At 42.8% G+C, this 27,922-nt stretch overlaps 1 protein-coding gene across 1 annotated transcript; it reads left to right on the top strand.

Annotated features, from left to right (window-relative positions):
- The first annotated feature begins 2,660 nt into the window (after window positions 1-2,660).
- LOC122541716 (transforming growth factor beta regulator 1-like) lies at window positions 2,661-25,959 on the top strand. Its single transcript, XM_043678604.1, has 7 exons — window positions 2,661-2,682; window positions 3,277-3,287; window positions 5,015-5,077; window positions 11,167-11,406; window positions 15,235-15,305; window positions 19,636-19,877; window positions 23,585-25,959. Exons 1-7 carry the CDS (start codon window positions 2,661-2,663, stop codon window positions 23,668-23,670), a joined length of 735 nt encoding a protein of 244 aa, XP_043534539.1. The 3' UTR covers window positions 23,671-25,959.
- The last annotated feature ends 1,963 nt before the right edge of the window (window positions 25,960-27,922 follow it).

Raw genomic sequence — 27,922 nt, 5'->3', positions numbered from 1 at the left:
TGAACCTATGCTGCACTCCCTCAATAGCCAGAATGTCTTTCTTCAAATTTGGAGACCAGAATTGCACACAGTACTCCAGGTGTGGTCTCACCAGGGCCCTATACAGCTGCAGAAGAACCTTTTTGCTTCTATACTCAATCCCTCTTGTTATGGAGGCCAGCATGCTATTAGCCTTCTTCACTGCCTGCTGTACCTGCATGCTTACCTTCATTGACTGGTGTACAAGAACACCCAGATCTCTTTGTACTGCCCCTTTACCTAAATTGATTCCATTTAGGTAGTAATCTGCCTTTCTGTTCTTGCCACCAAAGTGGATAACCATACATTTATCCACATTAAACTGCATCTGCCATGTATCTGACCACTCACTTAACCTGTCCAGGTCACCCTGTAATCTCCTAACATCCTCCTCACATTTCACCTGCCACCCAGCTTAGTATCATCAGCAGATTTGCTAATGTTATTACTAACACCATCTTCTATATCATTAATATATATTGTAAAAAGCTGCAGTCCAAGCACTGATCCCTGCGGTACCCCACTGGACACATTGAATGGCCTACTCCTGCACCTATTGCCTATTGTCTATTGTCACTGCTCCCTCACAGCTCCAGGGACCCGGGTTTGATTCCCGCTTCCAGGTGACTGTGTGGAGCTTGCACATTCTCCCCGTGTCTGTGTGGGTTTCCTCCGGATGCTCCGGTTTCCTGTGCAGGTCAGGTGAATTGGCCATACTAAATTGCCCATAGTGTTAGGTGCATTAGTCAGTGGTAAATATAGGATAGGGGAATGGGGGTCTGGACGAGTTACTCTTCGGAGGGTCGGTGTGGACTAATTGGGCTGAAGGGCCTGTTTCCATACTGTAGGGAATCTCATTCCAGAGTACCCCAGATGTTGTATCACTGGTACACTGTACTTCCTTATTCAATTCTCCTTGCAATAAACAATAGTATTCTATTAGCTTCTCTAATAGCTTGTTATATTTGTGTATTAACCTTTTACAAATGATGCACAAGGGTATCTGGATCCCTCTGCTTCTCAGAGGTCTGCAGTTTACCTCACCATTTAGAGAGGATGTTTTTATTCTGCCTGTTTCACGTTTTCCCACATTGTACTTCTTTTGCCAGATCTTTGCCTGCACGCACAACCTAATTATATTCTTTTGCAGCCTCCTTATGTCCTCTTCTTGAGTTATGTTTTACCTGGCAACCAAAACTTCAGTCCTTTCATTCAAGTCATTTAGATTACAGCAAGAAACAGACCTTTTGATCCAACTCCTCCATGCCGACCATATAGCCTAAATAAGTTTAGTCCCATTTACCAGCATTTGGCCCACATCCCTTTCTATTCATATACCTGTCCAGATGCCTTTTGCATGTTGTAATTGTACCAGTTTCCACCACTTCCTTTACAGTTCATTCCATAGACGCACCACCTGTGCATGAAAAAGTTGCCCCTCAGCTCTGTTTTAAATTTTGCCCCTCTCACCTTAAACCTATGCCCTCTGGTTTTGGACTCCCTCACCCGAGGGAAATGAACTTGGCTATCCAAGTATCCATGTCCCTCATCATTTTATAAACTTCGTAAGATTTATAAAACCTCAACCTCTGATGCTCCAGAGAAAACAGCCCAAGCCTATTCAGTCTCTCAAATCCTCCAAACTGGTAACATTCTTGTAAATCTTTTCTGAACCCTTTCAAGTTTTACAACATCCTTCCTATTGGAGGTAGACCAGAATTGTACACAATGTTCTAACAGTGGCCTAACCAATGTCCTTTACAACAGCAACATGACCTCTCAACTCCTATACTCAATGCACTGACCAATAAAGGAAAACATATCAAACACCTCCTTCACTATCCTATCTACATGCAACTCCACTTTCAAGGAATAATGAACCTCCACTCCAAGGTCTCTTTGTTCAACAACAATCCCCAGGACCTTACCATAAGTGTATAAGTCTTGCCCTGATTTGCCTTTCCAAAATGCAGCACCTCACATTTATCTAAATTAAACTCCATCTGCCATTCCTTCTCCCACTGGGCCATCTGTTCAAGATCCTGTTATACTCTGAGGTAACCTTTGCTGACAACTACCCCTCCAATTTTGGTGTCATCTACAAACTTACTAACTATACCTACTGTGCTCACATCCAAGTCATTTATATAAAGAACAAAAAGCAGTGGACCCAGCACCAATCCTTGTGGCACACCACTGGTCACAGGTCTCCAGTCTGAAAAGCAACCGTCCACCACCACCCGCTGTCCACTACGTACAAGCTAGTTCTCCCTGTATTCCATGTGATCTAACCTTACTAACCAATCTACCATGAGGAACCTTGTCGAATGCCTTACTGAAGTCCATATTGATCATGTTCTCTGCCCTCATCAATCCTCTTCATTACTTTTAAAAGAAAAACTCAATTGAGTTAGTGAGACATGATTTCCCATATACAAAGCCATGTTCATTATCCCTAATCAGTCCTAGGCTTCCCAAATACATGTAAATCCTGCCCCTCAGGATTCCCTCCAACAACTTGCCCACGACCGATGTCAAGCTCATCCATCTATAGTTCCCTGGCTTTTCCTTGCCACCTTTGTTAAATAGTGGCACCACGTTAGCCAACTTCCAGTCTTCCGGCATTTCACCTGGGACTATCGATGATACAAATATCTCAGCAAGGTACCCACCAAACACTTCCCTAGCTTCAACGGTATACCTGATCAGGTTCTGGGGGTTTATACACCTTTATGTGTTTTAAGACATCCAGCACCACCACTTCTATAATATGGACATTTTTGAAGATACCATCATCTATTTCCCACATTCTATATCTTCGATATCTTCCTCCACAATAAACACTGATGTGAAATACTCATTTAGTATCTCCCCCATCTCCTGCAGCTCTCCGCGTGTGCTGCTTTACTGATCTTTGAGGGGGTGCTATTCTCTCCATAGTTACCTTTTTGTGCTTAATGTATTTATAAAATCCCTTTGGATTTTCCTTCACCCTATTTGCCAAAGTTATCTCATGTCCCTTTTTTGCCTCCTCATTTCCCTCTTAAGTATACTCCTACTGCCTTCATACTCCTGTAAGGGTTCACTCCATCTCTGCTTCCTGTACCTGACATATGCTTCTTTCTTTTTCTTGACCAAAGCCTGAATTTCACTAGTCATCCAGCACTTCCAACAGTGACCAGCCTTTCCTTTCACCCTAGGTAAAAACAAGGACTGCAGATGCTGGAAACCAGAGTCTAGATTAGAGTGGTGCTGGAAAAGCACAGCAGGTCAGGCATCATCCGACGAGCAGGAAAATCGACATTTTGGGCAAAAGCCCTTCATCAGGAATAGAGGCAGGGTGCCTGCAGAGTGGAGAGATAAATGAGAGAGGGGTGGGGGTTGGGAGAAAGTAGCATCGAGTACAATAGGTGAATGGGGGTGGGGATGGAGGTGATAGGTCAGAGAGGAGAGTGGGGGAAGGTAGCAAAGAGTACAATGGGTGAATGGGGGTGGGGACGAAGGTGATAGCCCAGAGAGGAAGGTGGAGTGGATAGGTGGAAAGGAAGATAGGCAGGCAGGACAGGTCAGGAAGGCCGTGCTGAGCTGGAAGGTTGGAACTGAGGTAAGGTGGGGGGAGGGAAATGAGGAAACTGGTGAAATCCACATTGATGTCATGGGGTTGAAATGTTCCGAGGTGGAAGGTGAGGAGTTTTTCCTCCAGGCATCGGGTGGCGAGGGAGCGGCAGTGGAGGAGGCCCAGGACCTTCATGTCCTCGGCAGAGTGGGAGGGGGAGTTGAAATGTTGGGTCACAGGGCAGTGTGGTTGATTGGTGCGGGTGTCCTGGAGATATTCCCTAAAGCGCTCTGCTAGGAGGCGTCCAGCCTCCCCAATGTAGAGGAGACTGCATCGGGCGCAACAGATACAATAAATGATATTGGTGGATGTGCAGGTGAAACTTTGATGGATGTGGAAAGCTCCTTTGGGGCCTTGGATTGAGGTGAGGGAGGAGGTGTAGGCGCAGGTTTTGCAATTCCTGCGGTTGCAGGAGAGGGTGCCAGGAAGGGAGGGTGGGTTGTTGGGGGTAGTCACGAGGGAACGGTCTTAGTGGAAAGCTGAAATGGGTGGGGAGGGAAATATATCACTGGTAGTGGGGTCCGTTTGGTGGTTTACGTGAAGGTGGTAGGGTGGAAGGTGAGCACCGGCGGGGTGGGGGGGTTCTGTCCTTGTTTCACCCAACAGGAACATTCTGTTGTCTGCATACTTCCAATTCAGAGTTTTGATATATGTTTAAAATTTTAAATAAATAAATAATAAACTTTTAACTTTACTTTTTATATAAATAAAACAAAGAACTGCACATGCTGGAGATCTGAAACAATTTGAGTCCAGTTTCTGATGAAGAGTTACTCAAAATGGTAACTCTGTTTTCTTCCCACAGATGCTGCCAGATCTGCTGAGTTTCACCAGCAATTTCTGCCTTTGTTTCTTTACTTATCTGTTATATTCCTGTAGAATAAATCCCAGTGTTTGGTGTGATTTCTTTATAACCTTATTAATCTGTGTTGTTATTTTTACTGACCTTTGTATTTAAACTCCCAGAATCCTGTGTATCCACTTGCTCATTGTATACCAGCTAAATTCACAAAAAACCAGTCCCATAGGCAAGCAGTTTTTAAATGTGAGATGGTTATTTTTAAAACCTTAACTCTTGCAGTACAGGTGAAACAAGTCTTGTTGTGTTAATATCATTGATGGCTTTTGCAAATATTGATTTTTCTGAATTAGAGAAAACAGCTTGAGCTTAATTCACAGCACCAGATGTCAGAATGGATAATATTTCTTCAAGTGTTATGTGATTAGATTTGTCTCAGTAATCTGATGACATTTTTTGATGCTTGTTAAGTTACAGCAGGTCTAAATGTAATATTTTTCATGTGAAGTTGCAGTATTGATTTGTTTGGGTCAATGGGTTAAATGTGATGTAGCTTAGTGTCATTATAATATGTATTGCAGACTCAAAAAGGAAGCAGGCGTTTCAAGAGACTTGAGAACAGGAATGGGGTCTTTGGTTTGTTGGTAAGTCTGAACCTGGGTTGTGTTAATTGTTATGATTTGTTTTTGCTATTATTTTTTTCCTTTTTCCCTTCCTCTCCTAGAACTCAGTTAATTTTTTGTGATTTTTTTTTACAAAGTTAAAGCAAAACAGAAACTGCAGATGCGTGAACATTTAGCAGATCAGTCAATGAGTGGGAAACTGAGTTATCCTCAGAGTCAAAAGGATTCAAGTCCCCCTTGAGAGTCTGAGCACAAAGGCTATGGCTTACATTCCCCTGCAGTGCTGATGAAGTGCAGTACTGTTTGAGGTTCTGTTTTTCGGATGAAGCATTAAACTAAGGCCAATTTTTCTGGTTGGCTGGATGTAAAGGAACCCATTACACTATTTCAAAGAAGAGAAAATTGCTTATCCCTGATATCCTAGCCAATATAATCAACATCACGAAAATAAAAAAAATCTAGTCATTATCTGCTATTGCTGTTTTGGCATTTTGACTCTGTGCAGTTTGACTGTCCATTACAGCAGTGATGACACATCAAAAACATGTAATTTGCTATAAGGCACTTTGTGTAGTTGGGTAGTTGTGAAAAGCACGATATAAATGCAGATAGTTTTTAATTCACATTGATCTCTGTTTGCCATAGTTTTGCCCAATCATTTAATTTGGCTTTCTAATTTGCTCCTTTGATCTGCAGGACTTAACTGTGCCTCCTAATTTAAGGTTTCCTACAAAACATAGTGATAAGCTGAACAGATGGTACAGATCCCTGTGGAAAACCATGAGATCCTACCAATCAAAATCCATTTACAATTTAATTTTTGCTCCTAACCTCTGATTTGAAATATTATCAAATACTACCCTTCTGGAAGTCTGTATAGTTTACATCTACACACTCCCATACTATCATGTCCATGGCGTCCTCAAAAGATTAAATTAAGTTGGTAAGCTATATTTTCCCAATTACAACTCTACAGGATTGTGATTAGCGCATGTTCTGTCATTCTGCCCTTAATAGATATATAACTTCCACACAACTGATATTAGACTGACAAAAAGGTCTACAGTTATGTGGTTTCACTTTGCTGATAGAGTTAAAGAATGATATGGCACAAAAAGAGCTTGTTTTGCCCGTGGTGACTGTGTTGACTCCTTGTAGAGTTAATCACTTAATTCTACTCCCTGCTGTGTTGCCCTTAAATTGTTTTTATCCCTTCAAGTATTTATCCCGTTCTGTCCTGAATCTTGCTATTGTGTCTACTGCTGAGGCCCTGACTGCGATATTTAATACTTCTCTAGATGCAGGTGAAGTGCTAGATAACTGGAGGGTAGCTGTTGTGGTTCCTTTTTTGAAGAAGGACAGTAAGGACAGGTCAGCTAATTATGGAACCAGTTAGTCTGATGGATCAGTGGTGGAAAAATTATTGGAAAAAATTCTGAGGGGCATGGTTAATCAATACTTGGAAAGGCAGGGATTGATTATGGATAGTCAGCACGATCCTATCTGACAAAATTGAGATTTTTCAAAAGGTGACTAAATATATTAATGTTGATAATGCAGTGGATTTAGTTTTCTAAGGCTTTTGACAAGGTCCACATAAAAGGTTGGTTCAAAAGGTTGGTCCATGTGATCCAAGACATGTTGGCAAACTGGATTCGAAATTGGCTGGTAAACAGGAGGCAAAGGGAAGTACTTGTGATTGGAAGCCTATGGCTAGCAGTGTACCACAGGGATTGGTGCTGGTTTTGCCGTTTGTTATGTACATTAACAACTCAGATGTGAATGTAGAAGGTATAATTAGTAAGTTTGCAGATGACATGAAAATTGGTGGTGTTGATCGTGTGGAAGATTGTCTCGGGTACAGTCTGATGTTGATCAGCTAGGAAATTGGGCAGAACAATGGCGGATGGAATTTAATCCTGATAAGTACATGCTGATGAATTTTGAGAGTTCTAATAAGGGAAACATATGAATAATGAATGATAGGTTCCTGTGGAGTACTGAGGAACAAAGGGACCTTGGTGGAAATGTCCTTGGACAACACAGCATAGCACAGGTAGTCTTGATGGTGAAGAAGGCATATGGGTTGCTTGCCTCCATTAGCATTGATGTAGAATATAAGAGCAAGGAAGTCTTGTTACAACTTTATAAAACATTGGTGAGGCCACAGATGGAATACAGTGTGCAGTTCTGGTCTCCACACTATCAGAAAGACATGATGCATTGGAGAGGGTGTAGAGACAATTCACCAGGATGTTTCCTGAGATGAAAAGTCTCAGTTATGAGGAGAGACTACATAGGGTGGGTTTGGTTTCCTTGGAGCAGAAGAGGCTGAGGGGAAATCTGATTAAGTGTTACAAAATTATGAGAAGCATAGACAGATCGTGAAAAGTTTTTTCCCCCCGTGTCTAAGACCACAGGATATATGTTTAACGTGAGGAGTTTTGAGGACATCTGACAAATGCTTTTTTTTCTCAGAGGATGATAGAGATATGGAACATACTGCCTGAAAAGGTGATGGAGGCAGGCACCGTCGCAATATTTAAGAAGCATCTAGATGAGCACTTAAAATGCCAGGGCAGAGTAGGCTGTGAGGTAAATGGGATTAGTGTACTGTGATGTTTGTTGGTTGGCATAGGCATTATGGATCGAAGGGACATGCTGTATGACTCTGAAGTTATGCAACTTTATGCAACTCAACACAGTTCACTATTCGTGTTTTTCCTCAGAATATCTTGCTTACCTATTTGCTTTGTGCTTATTTTGCTCATGATATTCTTGACCAACTCTTTCTTAGTGCTTCCAAGTCAGACGAGAGACACAAGACAAGATCAAGATAGGAATTGAGGCACTTGAAAAATATTGCAATTTGAAGAACTTGTGCAAAGGAAAGGAAAGGAAACTGGAGAAAATTAGAATAGATCGAGGGGGGCAAGAGAGTCCTTAAAAAAACTTAAAGATTTGTGATCAGTGTTTCCAAAATGTTCTCCCACTGAAAAGTCAGCCACTGGCCATGATCCATGTACTGGTCCTTCCTTAACTGGACTATTCACATACTATTTCAAGAAACCCTCTTGGATGCACTTCACAAATTCTGCCTGTTTAAGCCTTTTGCTCTCGGGGAGTCCATTATTGAGGAAGTTAAAGTCACTGACTATGACAACTCTGTTTTTATTGCATTGTTCCATAATCTGCCTCCATTTTTGTTTCTCAATGTCTTGGTGGCTTTTGGGGAGCTAAGATGATTGGAGTGATTGCACTTACTTTATTTTTGAGCTCTCCCCATATTGCCTCTGTGGATGAGCCATCCAGTATGTCCTTTCTGAGTGCAGATATGACATTCTCTCCAATTAGTAATGCAACTCCTTCAACTCTTTTACCTTCCTCTCTATCTTGTCTAAAACACCAAACCCTAGATCATTGAGCAGCCAGTCCTGTCCCTGCTAGAAAAACTCGGGTTGTTATCTTTGGAGCAGTGGAGGCTAAGGGGAGACTTGATAGAAATCCATAAAGTTCCAAGATTCATAAATAGGGTTGATGGTCAGAATCTTTTTCCCAGAGTTGAAATATCTAAAACTAGGTGTCATGCATTTAAAGTTAGAGGAGGAATGTTTAAAGGAGATGTAAGGGGCAAGGTTTTTACACAGTGAGTGGTAGGAGTCTGTAATGTGCTGCCAGAGGTGGTGGTAGATGTTGATACAATAGGGGTGTTTAAGAGACTTTTACATAAGCACATGAACATTCAAGGAATGGAGGAATATGGACAAATTAGTTTAATTTAAAGTCAAGTTTGGCATAACATTATGAGCCGAAGGGCCTATTCCTGTGCTGTACTGTTCTATGTTCGAGAATGAATGAGGGGTGATGGTGAATCAGGATGCGTCAGCTCTGACTCACTCTTGCCTGTTACTCAAAAAGTTGTGGATTCAGGTTCCATGCCAGAGTCTTTAGAATAAAATCCAGGCTGACACGCTGTACAGTACTGAGGGAAGGTTGTAGAGCTGCACCATCTTTTGGATGAGTGACTAAATCCAGCACCCATCTCGCAGACACAAAAGATCCTATAGCAATTTTTCTAAAAAGGTTGCAGGCGTTCTCAAAAGTTCTGTAAGGTATTTATCCCTCAATTTATATCAGCGGGACAGATTATGCTCTTTGCCATTTATGGGAAAGACTGCATTTCTTACATTATGGTAGTGAGTACACTTCAGAAGTATTTTGTTGCTGTAAAACATTTTGTGATGTCCTGAGACCACAAAAGATTCTGCTTAAAGACATGTTTTATTTTAGGAAGTAAGTGGGGATCTGTAGACATGAAACAGGAACAAGTGAGATTATTTTAGAGACAAGAATTATGTAAGCGGATGAGAGTTTCTCCTGGCATTGTGTTTTAAAAAAAAACAGAGAAGTGCCGAATCAGTTAATTTTCATCAATATTTATTGTCAAGGATGGCCATAAATCAGTGCAAGCAGGCTCGTATTATGAATACAGAGTATTACATTCCATGTTCCAGCAGAATTAAAAGTGCCTGCCGATGAGGACAAGACCCCATTAACTCTTCAGGAGTCTTGTGTAACCTGTGTTGCTGGTGTTAAATTTCTAGTACCTCCAAAGTCCAGTCCATTTTGTTTCTGCCATATCCAAGTTTATTGAATCTTCCAGGATCTCTCCAGATTTTCCATATCCCTACCCTCCTAAGTTTTACTAGTTTCCTTCTTGGCTGTTGTTGGCATCCCCCGGCATCATCCTGCAGCATCCAACAATGTTCCCAGACTTCTTGTGTCACCCATAAATTCCTCTACGTCTTTGCCACTCCAGGATCGATTATAACCTAAATTGCCTGTCCCCCAAAATAAATTGGTCCACACACATAGGAATTCCATCAAGTTCTCTGAAATCCTGGCAGTTCCATATCACACTCCTTCCATTACCCTAACCCTTGCTCTTGTTTCCTCTCAGCCATTACCCCATTACCTTCCTGAAAAGACTAAGAATGTTTCAGAATAATGTGGTACACCAGGTGATTTGAATGAGATTGGGAAAGAAGCAGAGAGAGAATTGCTGGAATAAATTGCTTTGTGTGTGTGGGGCCAGTGCCACTAGTGATGAATTGAGTTTTATATGGTGTATGAAGTTGTAATATGAGTAAACTGTGGATGCCTCTGCACATTGTCAGTAATGGTTTAAATAACCCAGCAAACCTCATCAGGTTTCTAGATATAGACCTGGTCAGTGTCTAGTGCTGAGTTAGTTCTTGGCTATAGAAATTGTCTGTGGCTACAGGTGTTCTACCACCTGAGGAGAAAGTATTAACCAGGACCCCCTACCTTGAACGGTAATCATCTGGACACCTACATTGGCAGTATCTACAATGTGCCCTGCAGAAATTCACCAAAGATCTTCAGTCAGCATGTTCCAAACCCATGACCACTTCCACCTAGAAGGACAATGGCGGCAGGTACATGGGAACTTGACCACCTGCAAGTTGCCCCCAAACCATTCATCATCCTAACTTGGAAATACATCGCCGTTCCTTCAGTGTCACTGGGTCAAAATCCTGGAATTCTCTTTCTAAAGGCATTTTGGGTCAATCCACAGCATGTGATCTGCAGCGATTCAAGAAGACCGCTCACCACCACCTTCTTAAGGGCAAGTAGGGACAGGCAATAAATGCTGGTCAGCCAACGATGCCCACATTCCACTAATGAATTTAAAAAACCACGAGTGAACTTAAAAACAAGATGGGGCAACAAACCATTGTTAAATATTCAACTAAGAATCATGCAATACGTACTTGGTTTTGATACCAAAGGGGTGGTGTCTGTGTGATTCTTAGTCACTGATTTTGAAAAGGGGGGCGAAAAACTGGTCAGATACAACTTTTGAGGATAGTTTCTTTTAGCCCTGTCAAAATTTTGATCCAATAATCAGTAGACCTTTACAACAACAATTTGTGTTTATGTGGCATCTTTAATGTAATAAAGCATTTTAAGATACTTCAGAGGAGCACAATCAGAGGGGGCATGTCTTCACACTGTGCCAGAGAAGGGGCACTGAGGGGACAGGAAAGCCTATTTCTTCTGAAATGGTCCATTTGTTTGCTTTCCAGACGGAGAAAGAACGACAGCAGCTACTCCAGACATACCCTGCACAGCCTTTTCTTGTTCCAGTGACTCATCCGCCTGAGTATCCTAATCCTCAGTTAATGGACCATCTCTCCAACTTCCCCTCCCCCTCCATCTTCCAGGAATCAAAACCCAAATTGAAAAAAGTTTTGAAGAAGACTCTGAATGAGAAGTATAGAATTAAGTACCTTCGGCTGCGGAAGACTGTAAAGACTCTGATCTTTGTGAGTATTGACTTTAATTTGAGTAGCGTTCTTGTACTGCTGTCTGTTGGCAACAGGAATATGCAGTTCTTATTCATACTTATTATTTCATGTAACACAGAAATATAGAAACTAGGGGCTTGAATAGTCCATTCGACCCTTCAAGCTACACTGCTGTTGAACATGAGCTTGGCTGATGCTGTATCGCAATGCTATTTTCCTGCTTTCTCCCCATATCCTATGATGCCTTTAACATCCAAAAGAGTATCTCTTTCTTGTATGTATTCAGTTACTTGGCTTCCACAGATACACTTCCCTTTGAGTGAAGTAATTTTACTTCATCTCAATCCTAAATGGCCATCCTCATTAGCTGAGACTTATCTCCTGGTTCCATATTCCCCAGCCTGGTTCCGTCCTCCCTGCATCTAATCTGTCCAATCCTGTTAGAAGTTTATACTTTTCAATTACATCCTCTCTCATTCTTCTAAACTCCAGTAATTATAATGTGTTTCATTGTGTTGTACCTACTCACTCGTCATTCTTGAGCTAATTAATAAATTGAATCTGGCTTTGAGTTCTGGACTGGTAACTACATGTATCAAGTGCATTGTGGAAAGGAGATTTGAGTAAATGTTAGTGACCTTTCAGAAACTACATTTCTTGTACTGTACCTTCAGCATGGCACGGTGGCTCAGGGGTTAGCACTCTGCCTCACAGCAGGAGGGACCCAGGTTCGATTCCAGCCTTGGGCGACTGTCTGTGTGGAGTTCATGCTTTCTCCCCGTGTCTGCGTGGGTTTCCTCCTGGTGCTTCAGTTTCCTCCCACAATACAAAGATATGCAGGTTAGGTGAATTGACCATGCTAAATTGCCCATAATATTAGTTGCACTAGAGCCACAAAGATGTATAGCATGGAAACAGACCCTTTGGTCCAACTCGTCCGTGCCGACCAGGTATCCCAACCCAATCTACTCCCACCTGCCAGCACTTAGCCCATATCTCTCCAAACCCTTCCTATTCATATACCCATCCAGATCCCTCTGAGTGAAAATGTTGCCTCTTAGGTCTCTTTTATATCTTTCCCCTCTTACCCTAAACCTCTGCCCTCTAGTTCTGTACTCCCTCACCCCAGGAAAAAGACTTTGTCTATTTATCCTATCCATGCCCCTCATGATTTTATAAACCTCTATAAGGTCACCCCTCAGCCTCTGACGCTCCAGGGAAAACAGCCCTAGCCCATTCAATCTCTCCCTATAGCTCAAATCCTCCAACCCTGGCAAAATCCTTGTAAATCTTTTCTGAACCCTTTCAAGTTTCACAACATCTTTCCGATAGGAAGGCGACCAGAATTGCACACAATATTCCAACAGTGGCCTAACCAATGTCCTGTAAAGCCGCAACATGACCTCCCAACTCCTGTACTCAGTACCCTGACCAATAAAGGAAAGCATACCAGATGCCTTCTTCACTATCCTATCTACCTTCAAGGAGCTATGAACCTGCAATCCAAGGTTTCTTTGTTCAGCATCACTCCCTAGGACCTTACCATTAAGTGTATAGGTCCTGCTAAGATTTGCTTTCCCAAAATGCAGCACCTCACATTTATCTGAATTAAACTCCATCTGCCACTTCTCAGCCCATTGGCCCATCTGATCAAGATCCCGATGTAATCTGAGGTAACCCTCTTCGCTGACCACTACACCTCCAATTTTGGTGTCATCTGCAAACTTACTAACTATACCTCTTATGCTCCCATTCAAATCATTTATATAAATGATAAAAAGTGGTGGACCTAGCACCGATCCTTGTGGCACTCCACTGGTCACAGGCCGCCAATCTGAAAAAAAACCCTCCACCACCACCCTCTGTCTTCTACCTTTGAGCCAGTTCTGTATCCAAATGGCGAGTTCTCCCTGTATTCCACGACATCTAACCTTGCTAAAACCCCCATGGGGATCCTTGTCAAATGTTTACTGAAGTCCATATCGATCACGTCTACCGCTCTGCCCTCATCAATCCTCTTGTTATTTTTTCAAAAAACTCAATCAAGTTTGTGAGACATGATTTCCCACGCATAAAGCCATGTTGACTATCCCATATCAGTCCATGCCTTTCCAAATACATGTACATCCTGTCCCTCAGGATTCCCTCCAACAACTGCCCACTACTGACGTCAGGCTCACTGGTCTATAGTTTCCTGGCTTGTCTTTACCGCCCTTCTTAAACAGTGGCACCACGTTAGCCGACCTCCAGACCTCCGGCACCTCACCTGTGACTATTGATGATACAAATATTTCAGTAAGAGGCCCCGCAATCACTTCCCTAGCTTCCCACAGAGTTCCAGGATATACCTGATCAGGTCCTGGGGATTTATCCACTTTTATGCGTTTCAAAGACATCCAGCACTTCCTCCTCTGTAATATGGACATTTTGCAAGGTGTCTCCGTCTATTTCCCTACATTCTATATCTTCCATATCCTTTTCCACAGTAAATACTGATGCAAAATACTTGTTTAGTATCTGCCCCATTTTCTGTGGCTCCACACAAAGGCCGCCTTGCTGATCTTTGAGGGGCCCTATTCTCTCCCTAGTTACCCTTTTGTCCTTAATGTATTTATGAAAACCCTTTGGATTCTCCTTAACTCTATTTGCCAAAGTTATCTCATGTCCCTTTTTCCCCTCTTGATTTCTCTCTTAAGTATACTCCACTGCCTTTATACTCTTCTAAGGATTCACTCGATATATCCTGTCTCTACCTTACATATGCTTCCTTCGTTTTCTTAAACCCTCAATTTCATCCAGCATTCCCTATACCTACCAGCCTTTCCTTTCACCCTGACAGAAATATACTTTCTCTGGACTCTCGTTACCTCATATCTGAAGGCTTCCCATTTTCCAGCTGTCCCTTTACCTGCGAACATCTGCACCCAATCAGCTTTTGAAAGTTCTTGCCTAATATTGTCAAAATTGGCCTTCCTCCAATTTAGAACTTCAACTTTTAGATCTGGTCTATCCTTTTCCATCACTCTTTTAAAACTAAAAGAATTATGGTTACTGGCCCCAAAGTGATCCCCCACTGACACCTCAGTCACCTGCCCTTATTTCCCAAGAGTAGGTCAAGTTTTGCATCTTCTCAAGTAGGTACATCCACATACTGTATCAGAACATTTTCTTGTACACTTAACAAATTCCTCTCCAATGGCAGACCCAATCTTTGTTTGGAAAGTTAAATTCCTCAACCATATTATTATTCTTACAGATAACTGAGATCTTCTTACAAATTTGTTTCTCAATTTCCCTCTAACTATTAGGGGGTCTATAATACAATCCCAATAAGGTGATCATCCCTTTCTTATTTCTCAGTTCCACCCAAATAGCTTCTCTGGATATATTTCCGGGAATATCTTCCCTCAGTACAGCTGTAATGAGTCAGGGGTAAATATGGGGAATGGGTCTGGGTGGGTTACTCTTTGGAGGGTCGGTGTGGACTTATTGGGTCGAAGGGCCTGTTTGCATACTGTAGGGAATCTAAGCGAAATATTATTTACCAAGACATTGGACAGAAGTGATGCAGTTTGACTCAGATTATCATGGCTTCTTTCGGGATGGGCAAGAAATGCTGAACCTGAGAAATAATGAACTGTAAAAATGACAAAAAATGTGACAGTTATTGAAGTTCTATCAAGCATTTTAGCTGCTGATGTGTTGTAAACTGTGCTGCTGAACATAGTAAGCATTCTGTGAGGGGATACAGCACGAAGTATGGAATGAACTTTTTTGAGTTAAGTAAGCAACAAGATAACCTTTCTTTATGAGCTTATTTATGGGTATAATTAATCTATATTACAGGAGAATGCAGCTCTCTGCGATGAAATTGCTTATGTAGAGCAGAAATTCATCCGGACTAAGGAAGAACGACGGTAAGGAACACTTCTAACTGTTGTTGCTTATAGAATCATGGAGTCCTACAGCACAGAGACAAGCCCTTTGGCCCAAACTGGTCCACGCTAACTCCAATTCCCTGCATTTGGCCCATATCCTTCTAATCCTTTCCTATCCATGCATTTATCCAAATGCCTTTTAAATGTTGTTAATGAACCCAGCTCAACAACTTCGGCTGGCAGCTCATTCCATATGCGTACCACTCTCTGTGTAAAAACATTGCCCCTCGGGTTCCCTTGTGTTCTTTCTCCTGTAACTGTAAACTGATGCCCTGGGAAAAAGACTTGAGTGCATTCGCCCTATCCATGCCTCTCATCATCTTATACACTTCTATAAGATCCTCCCCTAGTCTCCTACTCTCGAAAGAAAAAACTCCTGGCTTGTGCAACCTCTCCCTATAACTCAGACCGTTGAGTCCTGGCAACATCCTTGTAAATTTCTTCTGCATTTTTTCCAGTTTAATAACATCCTTCCGAAAACAAGGTGCCCAAAACTGGACACAATACTATATGTGCAGCCTCGCCAGCATCCTGTACGGCTGCAACATAACTTCCCAACTTCTATACTCAGTGCCCTGACTGATGAAGGCCACTGTGCCAAAAGCCGCCTTCACTGCCCTGTCTACCTGTGACTCCACTTTCAGAGAACCGTGCACCTGAACTCCAAGGTTCCTTTGTTCCACTACACTCCTTAAGGCCCTACCATTCACCATGAAACTCCTGCCTTGGTATGACTTTACAAAATGCAAGACCTCACACTTATCTGTATTAAACTCCATTTGCTGTTTCTCAGCTCACTTCCCCAACTGATCAAGGTGCTGCTGCAATTTCTGATAACTTTCCTCACTGTCCACGATATTGCCTTTTTTGGTCTCACGAGCAAATGTATGAATCATGCCTTGTACGTTGTCATCCAATTCATTGATATAGATAACAAACAGTAATGGGACCATGCACCTATCCTGACGTAGTCCACTAATCACAGGCCTCCAATCTGACAAGCATCTTTCCGCTATTACCCTCTGCTTCCTACCATTAAGCCAATTGTGTATCCAGTTTGCCAGGTCCTCTTGAATTTCATGTGATAGAATCTTCCAGAGCAGCCTACCATGTGGAACCTTATCAAAGACCTTACCAAAATTCATATAGATGACGTCTATCGGCCTGCCCTCATCAACCTTTCTGGTCACTTCATCAAAGAACAAATTTGTGAGGCATTATTTCCCTTGTACAAAGCCGTGCTGACTGCTCCTAATCAAACCCTGTATTTGCAAACGCATGTATAGCTTATCTCTCAGAATCTTCTCAAGTAACAACCACCACAGAGGTAAGGCTCACTAGTCTATAGTTCCCAGGTTCTTCTTTGTAGCCTTTCTTGAATAAGGGCACAACATTGACTCCCCTCCAGTCTTCCAGGACCTCACTCATGGCTAATGATGATGCAAAAACATCAGCCAGGGGCTCCTGCAATTTCTTCCCTATCCTCTTGCAGGGTTCATGTATATATCTGGTCAGGATCAGGAGATTTATCCACATTCATACATTCTAATCTGTCCAACACTTCCTTCACTGTGATATGGACTGTCCCCAAGATCTGACCACTAACATCCCCAATTTCTCAAGTCTCATGTCTTTCCTGTGGTAAACACAGAGGAGAAATATTCATTGAGGACTTTGGCCATCTCCTGCGGTTCTACACATACATGTCCACTTTGTCCCTGGAGGAGCCTTATTCTCTCTCTAGTTATTCTTTTTCCTTTAATATACTCAAAAGAACCTCTTTGGATTCACTCTAATCTTCTCAGCCAAAGCTACCTTTTCTCCCTCATGATTTCCTTCTTCAGTAACCTCCTGTATACCTCCAGGAATTCCCTTGATCCCACTTGCCTGTACCTGAGTGATGCCTCCTACTTTTTTCTGGTCAAAGCTCCATATCTTTTGTTGTCCAGGTTTCCCTATTCCTGCCAACCTTTCCTTCACCTTCGCAGGAACATATAGACCTTGAACTGTAGGTGTCTCACTTTTAAAGGCCTCCCACTTGCCAGAGGTCCCTTTGCCTGCATTCAAACTATTCCAATCAACCCCTGCAAGCTCCTGTCTAATTCCATCAAAATTTGCCTTGCTCCAATTTGGAACCTGAATCTGTGGACCAGTTTTGTCCCTCTCCATAACTATTTTAAAATTAGTAGAACTATGGTCACTGGTCCCAAAGTGCTTCCCTCAAGGTCACCTCAGGCACGTGCCTTGCCTTATTTCCCAAGAGTAATTCGAGTTTGTCCTTTCCCGAATAGGACCTTCTACATACAGCTTGAGGAAACCTTCCTGAATGAGCTTAACAAATTCCAACCAATCTAAGTCCTTAATGCTCTGGCAGTCCCAGTTTATATTAGGAAAATTTAAATCCCCTACTGTAACAACCCTATTGCTCCTGCAAGTTTCTCCGATCTCCCTGCATATTTGTCCCTCTAATTCCCGTTGACTGTTTGGGTGCCTATAATACAGCCTCAATAATGTTACCATCCCCTTCTTATTTCTTAGCTCTACCCACAAAGCTGGATGATTCTTCAGTTATTTCATCTTTGATTACTGCTGTGATACATGCCTTAATCAACAAAGCAACTCCCGCTCGCCTCTTTCCGCCACCTCTGTCCTGCTAAAGCACCTGTACTCTGCATGAAGCTGCCAGTCCTGTCTGTCCCTTAGCCACGTTTCTGTAATGACTATAATATACCAATTCCACCTGTTTATCCATGCCCTGAGTTCATCGGCCAAGAGTTATCTAGTGCCCCCTTTTCGCCCTCCTGATTTCACTTTTGCATTAAAATTGATGCAATTTAATCCGACAGGCATTCCTTGATCCCTGTCATGCTCCAGCCTGAGCTGTCTCTTCACTTCACTATTTGTGATTACTGTATCACCTTCCAGCCTTGCAGTTGCCTCCCTGCTGTCGAGGATCCCGCTCCCCTGCTGTTAAGGATCCCATCCCCCCCCCCCGGCCAATCATCTTTAAACTCTCCCTTGTAACATTAGCAAACCTGGCTGCCAAGATATTGGACCCTTTCCAGTTCTGATGCAATCTGTCCCTCTTGAACAGGTCACCTCTTCTCCAGAAAAGATCCCAAAGATCTTAAAATTTGAATTCTTGCCCCCTGAATTAATTGTTTAGCCACACATTCATCTGCTGTATCCTCTTGTTCTCCTCTCACTCACACGTGGCACCCGAAATAACACTACGGGTTATTTTGGACTTTGGGACTGTGGGAGGAAACCAGAGAACCCAGAAACCCACACAGACACGCAGAGAATGTGCAAACTTCACACAGTCGCCCGAGGCTGGATTTGAACCCTGGTCCCTGGTACTATAAAACAGCAGTGCTAACCAATGAGCCACTGTGCCGCCCCTAATTAACCAAACAAAGTTTTGCTGAAAATAGCTGAAAGTCTGTCTGTGGATTTTGCTCAAAAATACGCTTTTGAAATTAACAGGGTTTGTAATTTTCCTGTTCTCCTGATGTCATTAATCTAGTTTATTTGCTAGTACAGAGGAACCTCGATTATCTGAACAAGATGGGCAGGCACTATTTCGTTCGGATAATTGATTATTCGGTTAATTGATGCAATGCCTTTCCTCTGGGGCTTGGAGTTTTCTATTGTCTGCTCCCCGTTCAGGAGTCTAGCAGCAACAGAGCACACGCGAGCCCTTGCCCACCCCTAACACCACCCATCGCTCCCCCACCCCACCCTCCAACGCAACCCCCCCGTCCGCCCCCAACACCATCCCCCTTCGTCCATCCCAACAGCTGCCCCGTCGGCCCCCACCCCCTCTCCCAGGCAGCTGGACTGGGCACGAACAACAAGACTGCTGCTGCTGCTACTGCCTTTTGGGGGGGTGGGGTGAGTCTACAAATAGTGTACGCGCGCCACACACACACACAACTTTTTACTGCAACTTTTTGACAGGTTCCCCCTTTGCCCTGTACAGGACAATGTTATCTGAGGAAGGGGAGTTTAGGGAACACGCATGTAGAACTTCAGGGAAAGTGTGGGAAGAGAGAGAGAGGAGGTGGGAGGTCAGTCATTTAGAGATGGTGCCTGCACTCCCGTCAGTTCAGGACTGTTCTCGGCAGCACTTAGCATCATGTGTTTACAGTGATTAAATCAGTGTTGGGCACACGACTTTGATGTAATCTTTCTGTCGGGACCTCGAGATCGCCGTCGGATAATCCGATTTTCGGATAATTGAGGTTCCTCTGTGCATAAAATGGATGTTTCTAGCCATGATGTTGTTCCTCTCTCTAAATGCCCTTAGGTTCCTATTAAAAAGGCTATTGCAGCATCAGAACATAACTGATGGCACTGACCTTGCAGGAACTATCAGCACTGTGCTTACTCCTCCTATGTACAATGTCCCTGGAGGATCCAATCAAGTGCCAGGAGTCTCAAACCTTCCTACAACACCCATTGCCAGTACGTCAGTTGGAGAGGAGGCAGTGGGGAAAAAGTCAAAGAAAGACAAAAAAGACAAAGGAAAAGATAATGGCAAAGATGATGGTAAGACTTTGGTCACCCTGTGAGTCCTACAGGAGTGACCAGTAATTGTTCGATGCACAGTGGTGCAATCATGAGTCAGTATCAGAAAGCAGAACCTGTGTGTAATGTAATTGCTGACTGTGCAGTGGCTCACTTCCAACAGAGCATCAGCAGGCAGCACAGATCATTTAACCTTGTTGTGCACGGAGTGCAGATTCTTTAGCAGTCCTTTAACAAAACCTCTTCACTGATCTACACATCCTGCTAATGTCAGAGGTGGATCCTGCTAACAGAGGGAGTTCCCAGCTTGATGCAGGCTGATACTAGAAGTGGGAGATGCACTGTGGATGTAAAAGGAATTCAGAGGCAGAGAGTTTGGTGAAGAGGAACTAAACGTAATGTCAGGCAGCTTTAAATCAGCTGCAGAATAAGTTGGTACTGAGCTCCTGTGGAGCCTCACCATTTTCCCAATCTTTGTTCTATGCTAGAGGATAGATCCTGTTAATGTGGATAATAGAGGTCTTCTTTGAAACACTTTGGAAAGCAGTGTCATTTGACTGATTCAAAAGGTGGGGTGTGCCAAGGGGGATCGGAACTCATCATGATAAAACATGCATACTTTCCAAAAAGAATCACTAGATTGTAATCAGAAGAATGAATTCTGAAAGATCATTCTTTGTCCATGGATGATGAGACTACTTGTTGTTGTGGTTGTGAGTATTTTTGTCGAGCTGGGAAGCTGATTTGCAGATGTTTCGTCCCTGTCTCGGTGATGGTTTAGTGCTTTGGAGCCTCCTGTGAAATGCTGCTGTGCTGTGTCTTCTGGAATTTATCTGGTTGCCGTTTCTGCTGTTTCTGGTTGCCGGTTCTGGTTATTTGTTGTAGTGGCAGATGTATTGGGTCGAGGTCAACGTGCTTATCGATGGAGTCTGTGGCTGAGTACCATGCTTCTAGGGGTTCTCTGGCTGTCCTGTTTTAGCTAGTCCTATGATCATTGTGTTATCCCAGTCGAATTTGTGGTCCTTGTCATCTGTGTGTTTGGCTACTAGGGACAGCTGGTTGTGGTGTTTAATGGCTAGTTGGTATTTGTGGATGCAGGTTACAAAGACTGCATGAAACACTATATAGGGCAAACAGGCAGACATCTTGTAATCCGCATCCATGAACACCAACTAGCCACTACATGCCACGACCAGCCGTCCCTACTAGCCATACACTTAGATGACAAGGACCACAAATTCGACTGGGAGAATACAGCGATCATAAGACTAGCTAAACATAGAACAGCCAGAGAATTTCTAGAAGCGTGGCACTCAGTCATGGACTCCATTAGCAAGCCCATTGACTTAGACCCAATATACTGGTCACTATAACAAACAACTGGAACCTGCAGAAACAGAACCAAATAAATTCCAGCAGCATTCCAAATAACACAGCACAGCAGCATTTCAGAGGAGGTTCCAAAGCACTGAAAATGTCACCTAGACAGAGGACGAAATGTCTGCAAATCAACTTCCCAGCTCAGTGAACGTACCCATACACAAACCTTGAACACCACTTGTTGCATCTTGGATGTTATGCTTACATATTGCATGATTAAGGACTGCCTCAGTGTGAATGGCTCAGTATTTAAGCACCCAGCATATTTCCACACTAAAGTCACTGGGCAAGCTTCAACAATCTCATTTTAATTAATAAGAGAAACTCCCTGGTGCAAGTCATCTTGAGTCATCATGAAAACAAGTGTTCCACACACTCCTTTCTTTCCAGAAGCAAACTTACAGTTGAGTCTAGGAAGACCACACCTTTGAAGGAAGTGGTTGGGGGCGGGAATCTGACTCTGTTTGAATTGGTATTTTGGATTTAGGGAAGGAATTTCCCATCCCTGGGTGCCCTTCTCTTACCACATTCATGGAGCTCCTATGACACTAGGCAACTAAATGGCAGATCACCTTCAATCTTGGAAAGCGGTTCCCAATTAAACAGCGGGCAATGCAACTTCAGCTGTGGCTCATTCTAGATTATTGACCTGAATATTCCAGGTCTCATCCTTAATGGAGTGTATAGTACAGAAATGGGCAACTTGCTCCATTAATCTGTGCTGTGGTGAAGGCCTGCCCAAGCCTCCTGTCACTCCCAGTTGACCCCTTTCAACAAATTCTGTTGCTTTCTTCCTCATGTGCTGTTGCAGCTTCCCTTTAAATGTTGATACATATTAGCTTTAACCACTCTACTTGGGCCAGCAAATATTCACCATTCATTGGGTAAAGAATTTTCTCCCATATTCCCTATTGGATTTATTAGTGACTGTCTTGTAATTTTGATCCATAATTTGCACTTGTGGACGCATTTGTTTTACGCTAACCCTGTCTGACTGCTTCATACCGTTAATAATCTGTACCCGGCCACCCTTCAGTTCTGTTCCTTTCGACAAGAAATGTTCAGGCTTACCTTATTAGTATCTAGTCAGTTCTAGTATCATCCTTGCAAATCCCATTTGTACTTTCGTTAATGCCTCTATATTCTAAAATGAAAGGAAAATATGAGAAATTGTAACATGGACCATCCCAGGCAAAGCCAGTTGTTCCACCCTGAGAAACTTTCACACGTTATTATTTTATCTCATGCTCCAGTTCAGTGCCCCTCACTGTCATTCCACAGAGGAGCCTCAATGATCATGAGAAATCACCTAGACTTTGCCCTCCGCTCACAGCTTGACAAACTGCGTACACAGTAAAAGCTGTACATGGCAAACATATGGAACAATCTGAGGGTAGAGCTTGTGAATATACAGCAAACTATGCATCCTGCTCACCTTTATACATATCCAAAACAGTGTATTTTGCGTCAATCTTTTATCTCATAACACACAAATCATCTTCCACTTGATCTCAATTATCTCCCAATGAACATTCAATGCAAGCACCTAAGCCTTAACTTTTCAGTGACCACAGTCCGTCCTGCAGATTATAGGTACAAAGCCCAGTCTTGCTACTGCAGCCATTTCTGTCTTCATAACAAATCCTAGGTGCTATTCTGTCACACTGCAGACTCTCAATCTGTGTTGTCAGTCTCCCGTTGTTTGTGTCCCCCCCGCCACCCCGCCCCAAACCCCGTAAGTCTCCAAGGGTCTGTGTTGACTCCATCAATGTCTGTACCTTCTCCCAGTCCTTGTCCATGGGTCTATGCAGTAATTTGTTCAGCGACTGGGGTTCTGTCCTGTCACTGTCAGTCTCCAGGGATTGTTCTGTTGATTTGCCATTTATCACAAAGCATTGTCAACGCAGAGAAGTCTATCGAAATATTAATGCAACACTCATCGATCAGAGAGGATTGACTAGCCTTGAGATATGATGTGGTGAGCTAATGAAATTACTCTCAGTGGCAATGTAAAACCTCCTCTGATATGCCAGTGACATATTATTCCATATTGGTTCCATCTCAGTAGGCACATTGTTACATCTGCCCAAGTCATTCAATATAGTGAAGTTGGGGAACATGGAGGCATTGGGACGGGTGATTCATTTGTGGAGATTAGATCATTTGGAAAGGTCATTGTTCAATATTTGGCATGAGACAGAGGTCATCCAAACACAGCATCACTTGCGACTGTCTGTAAGGGTGTCCAGAGTGCAATTGTGGTCAAACTGCATGGTCTGGAACGTTAAATGGAGAGTGGGGTTGGGGAATGAAGATGACACCAGTGTACAGTGACACTTTGTGTTCAGATTCGCAGCCTTTACTCCATGGATATCAGTGCTTGAGCTCGTCTTGCTGCCAGGAACGCTATTATGAGGGCGAAGAGGAGGGCTGATTGGAACATTCTTATTTCCTCCCCCGACTGATGGAGAATGCGGTGTTGCTACAGGAAAGGCTATTTGATGAAATGCAAGCAGGGAGAGTATCAATATTTTCAAATGAACGTTATTTGAGTGATCTAGCACATGGGATTATGATGGTTACTGATATTTCTGCAATGTGTTAAAGCATTTGGTCAGTTTGTACTCGCTCAGGGTGCCAGTCTCCAATCCCAGGAACATATCTTGGCCAGTATTAAACATTTACAACTGAACTCAGTTATTGGTCCCTACCTGTTTGAAATGTGACCATATCTTTCTTGAAAGCACCAGGAGAGATACCTGTGTCTTTAACATATGGGAGAATTGCAGCAGGAGGCAAGCAGCTGTCAGCCATCCAGTCAAAATGTTTTGGGGATGGCCTGGAGATCTGGAGTGCTGATTTGATGACATTAGGACATTCCATGCTGTTGTTTATTCCTGGTAAAAAAATTTGGTGGACATAGGTGGGATTCCAGAGGTCTCTAGGTTTTAGGAGTCTAAAACTTTTTTGAGGATCTTGCTGCCGTCAAGTTTTAGCTTACCCTCAGTATTCCATTATGAAAATAGGAAATGTTGGAAATACGCAGCAGCTCTGGCAGCATCTTTGGAGGAGGAAACTGAGTCAGCGCTTCAGTTCCGTGCCTATCCTCAGAATCCGAAACAATTAGAAATGAAACTGATTTTAAGCAAGTACAGAGGCAGGGAAAGGTCAAAGGTGTGGAAAGGATAAAAGGGAAAGTTTGTTTTGGGATGAAAGGGAGGAGAGATTAAATAACAAAACAGATGGTGTAGGACAAAAAGAAATAGTGATGGGACAAATAGAAATGCCTATAAGCAGAACTAATATGATCATTATGCACCACATCCAGACCCAGAGCAATGAGATTGACTGTTAACTACCCTTTGAAATGTCCCTAACAAGTCACTTAATTCAAAGGCAATTAGGAATGAACAATGATTGCTGGCCTTGCCAGCAATGCCCACGTTCCATGAAAGAATTTTGAAAAAAAGGATAGTGTAAGGAAGTGAAGGACAGAGGTTGGTATGGAGCAGAGAATTAAAGTGGCAGATGGCCAGAAGCTCAATTTGCGCTTGCAGACTGAACTGAAATCCTGTATTCAGTCTCGCCGCAGTAGTGGAAGCCACCTAGTGAGCGCTGAAATTAAAGAATCGTTTTATCTGATTGGAGTAACAGTTGGAGGGGAGGAGATGAAAGGGAAGATGTTGCATCTTCTGTGTTTTATGTAAAATCTGAATGAGTAGGAGAAGGACTAGATGAGGCCACTGTAGAGGGAACAGTCTGTTTGAAATGTTGAAAGTTGTAGGGAGCTGTGTTTGCTGGTGGGAACATGCTAGAGACGAAGGAAATAGTCAAGCTCATGAAATTGACTGCAAAGTTGTGTGTGATGATAGGTAAGGACAGGGAACCCCATTCTGGCTGTGGGACTAGTGGGATGGAGGTTGAGATGAGAATTCTGTGAAAGGGGATGGAAATGGTCAGGGGGCCTGACTAACATAAGTGGAAGCTGTCATTGGTCAAGGGTAAAAAGGAAGATACCTTGGAAGCACTTGTGTAGAAGATTACATCGTCACAATGAATGATGGTGATAATGGAGGAGGAATTGCAAAAATAGAAATGAGCCCTTATAGGAGGTAAAATTTGGAAAGTATAACAAAGTGTTTCTACTAGCAATTGATTGACAGTGTTCTCTGAAATGGAAGATGAGGAGGGGAAAGTGAACAAAGTGTATTGCATTTATTGTAGTTCCAGGATGCCTCAGACAAATGTTATAAAATAAAGTTTGCCACTGAGTCACATGAGATATTAAATCAGGTGACCAAAAACTTGATCAAAGATGTCGATTTTAAGAGTTGTCTTAAAGGAGAAAAGTGAGGTGGAGAAGTGTCGTGAGGGAATTGCAGTCCTTAAGGCCCTGGCAATTGCGGGCACAGTCACCAATCATTGGGAATACACAAGAGGTCAGAATTTGAGAATCACATAGCTCCCCAAGGGTTGACAGTCTGGAGGAGATTGCACAGACAGGAAGGAGAAGATTATGGAGGAACCATTGCTGAAAATCTAACCATGTGAAAACTAGGGAGAGGAGGAAGTTTGAAACAATATTGATTAAATGCAACAATTTAGACTGCGAATGAGAAAGTGACACCAAGAAAATGATCAGGGCGGCACAGTGGCTCAGTGGTTAACTCTGCTGCCTCACAGCGCCAGGGACCCAGTCCAATTCCTGTCTCGAGCAACTGTCTGTGTGGAGTTTGTGCATTCACCCCATGTCTGCGTGCGTTTCCTCCAGGTGCTCTGGTTTCCTCCAACAGTCCAAAGATGTGCAAGGTTAGGTGAATTGGTCATGCTAGATTGCTCATAGTGTTAGGTGCATTAGTCAGGGGTAAATGTAGGGGAGTGAGTCTGGGTAGGTTGCTTTTTAGAGGGTCGGTGTGGACTTGTTGGGCCGAAGGGCCTGCTTCCACACTGTAAGGAATCTAATCTAATCTAATCTAATCTAATCTAATCAGTGTACCACAGAAGGAGAGATGAGACTGGGGACATGAATCACACCGAATTCTGTTATTTGCTTGTTGTCAGAAGGTATTTGCAAATAATATTATTGGCAGAGTTGGAACAGAGCTGCCCTATTTGCCTTACGTTGCAAAATGAACCTATTCCCTATCTCCTCCCCTTCTTTCAGTGCTCTTCATTTTGGGGAGGTGCAGGTTAGAGGAAAAAGTTTAGGAGAGAAAATTGGGAATTATTTTCACACACAGGATAGGAGAGATTTGCAACTCTGCTCTGAATACAGACTATAGAACATAGAACATTACAGCGCAGTACAGGCCCTTCGGCCCATGATGTTGTGCCGCCCTGTCATACTAATCTGAAGCCCATCCCACCTACACTATTCCATGTACTACGTCCATATGCCTGTCCAATGCCGACTTAAATACACTGAAACTTGGCGAATCTACTACCGATGCAGGCAAAGCATTCCATACCCCAAGTACTCTCTGAGTAAAGAAACTACCTCTGACATCTGTCTTATACCTCCCTCACTTTAAAGTCCCCATACTTGGAAAAAGGCTCTCCCTGTCCACCCTATCTAACCCTCTGATTATCTTGTATTAATGGAAGATCAACTGTTAATTTTAAATCTGAGATTAACTTTGTTATCTGAAATTTTGTGAAGAAGTATAGAGGTAGGGAGGGGTGTATACAGAATTAGGTTAAGAATGTGCTATTCTCTCACTGAATTACAGAACGGACTTGAGGGGCAAAATGACCCCCTTTCCTTGCTATATTCCTGTACTGTCAACTAAGTGTGAACAAACATTATGATTTTTTGCCATGTTTTAGCTTGATACTTTTTCTTTAATTTAGACACCATATACAAGACGTTCAAATCTAGGTTCTGACATAACTCAATATAATGTTGCTAGGATTCTTATTAGTTTTGGTCTCTGAACAGATAGCTGAAATATGGAATACTACTTACCTTGGGAATGTTTGAAGGGGATAGTGACCCCTTCAAACCCCTTCTGTATCTAAACTTCTGCTGTACTTGCCCTTAAAGTGTTTGAGAGACAGTTTAGAAAGAGCTCTACTCTGTACCTAACCCTGTACTGTATTGCTCTGGAGTGGTTGATAGGATATTGTAAAAAGAGCTTTACTCTACATTTATCCCCATGCTTGAGCTGCCTTAATAGTGTTTGAGGGGAGCAGAGTACAGGGAACTTCATACTACTTAACCCTGTGCTGTACCTGCCCTGGCAGTGTTTAATGAGGTGTGTAACGGGTGCTTTACTCTGTTTCTAACTTGTGCTGTATCTCCATTGTGTTTGATGGTGATTCCTCATGCCTGACATGGCAAAGTACTTAATGAGCACAGGACTCCAGAGAAAAAAAAAGAAAAAATTGTTCAGGAATATTTATTATTCAGCCCTGTCTAAATGGATTGTGTTTTAAATACATGGTTTATTAAGCATCTTCTAACTCAGGGGTGTCCTTTCACGGGTTAGCCAGCATTGCTGCATGGATATCTGAGGCTGCACTGAGTCACTGTTTGTAACTGCTGACAGTCACATTACTGTCAGTGCTTGAAACTTGCAACTTATTTGGTCTTGTGTTAGTGGCAGCTCCTTTTGAATTCAGCTGAGAGTTATTCAAATTTCTACAAGTGCTTTAGGTGGTGAGAATGTAGCTAGGTCTGTGGGATT

This window comes from Chiloscyllium plagiosum, chromosome 38 (genome assembly GCF_004010195.1).
Source record: "Chiloscyllium plagiosum isolate BGI_BamShark_2017 chromosome 38, ASM401019v2, whole genome shotgun sequence".
Taxonomy (NCBI): domain Eukaryota; kingdom Metazoa; phylum Chordata; class Chondrichthyes; order Orectolobiformes; family Hemiscylliidae; genus Chiloscyllium; species Chiloscyllium plagiosum.
This window is presented reverse-complemented; position numbering and strand designations above follow the sequence as displayed.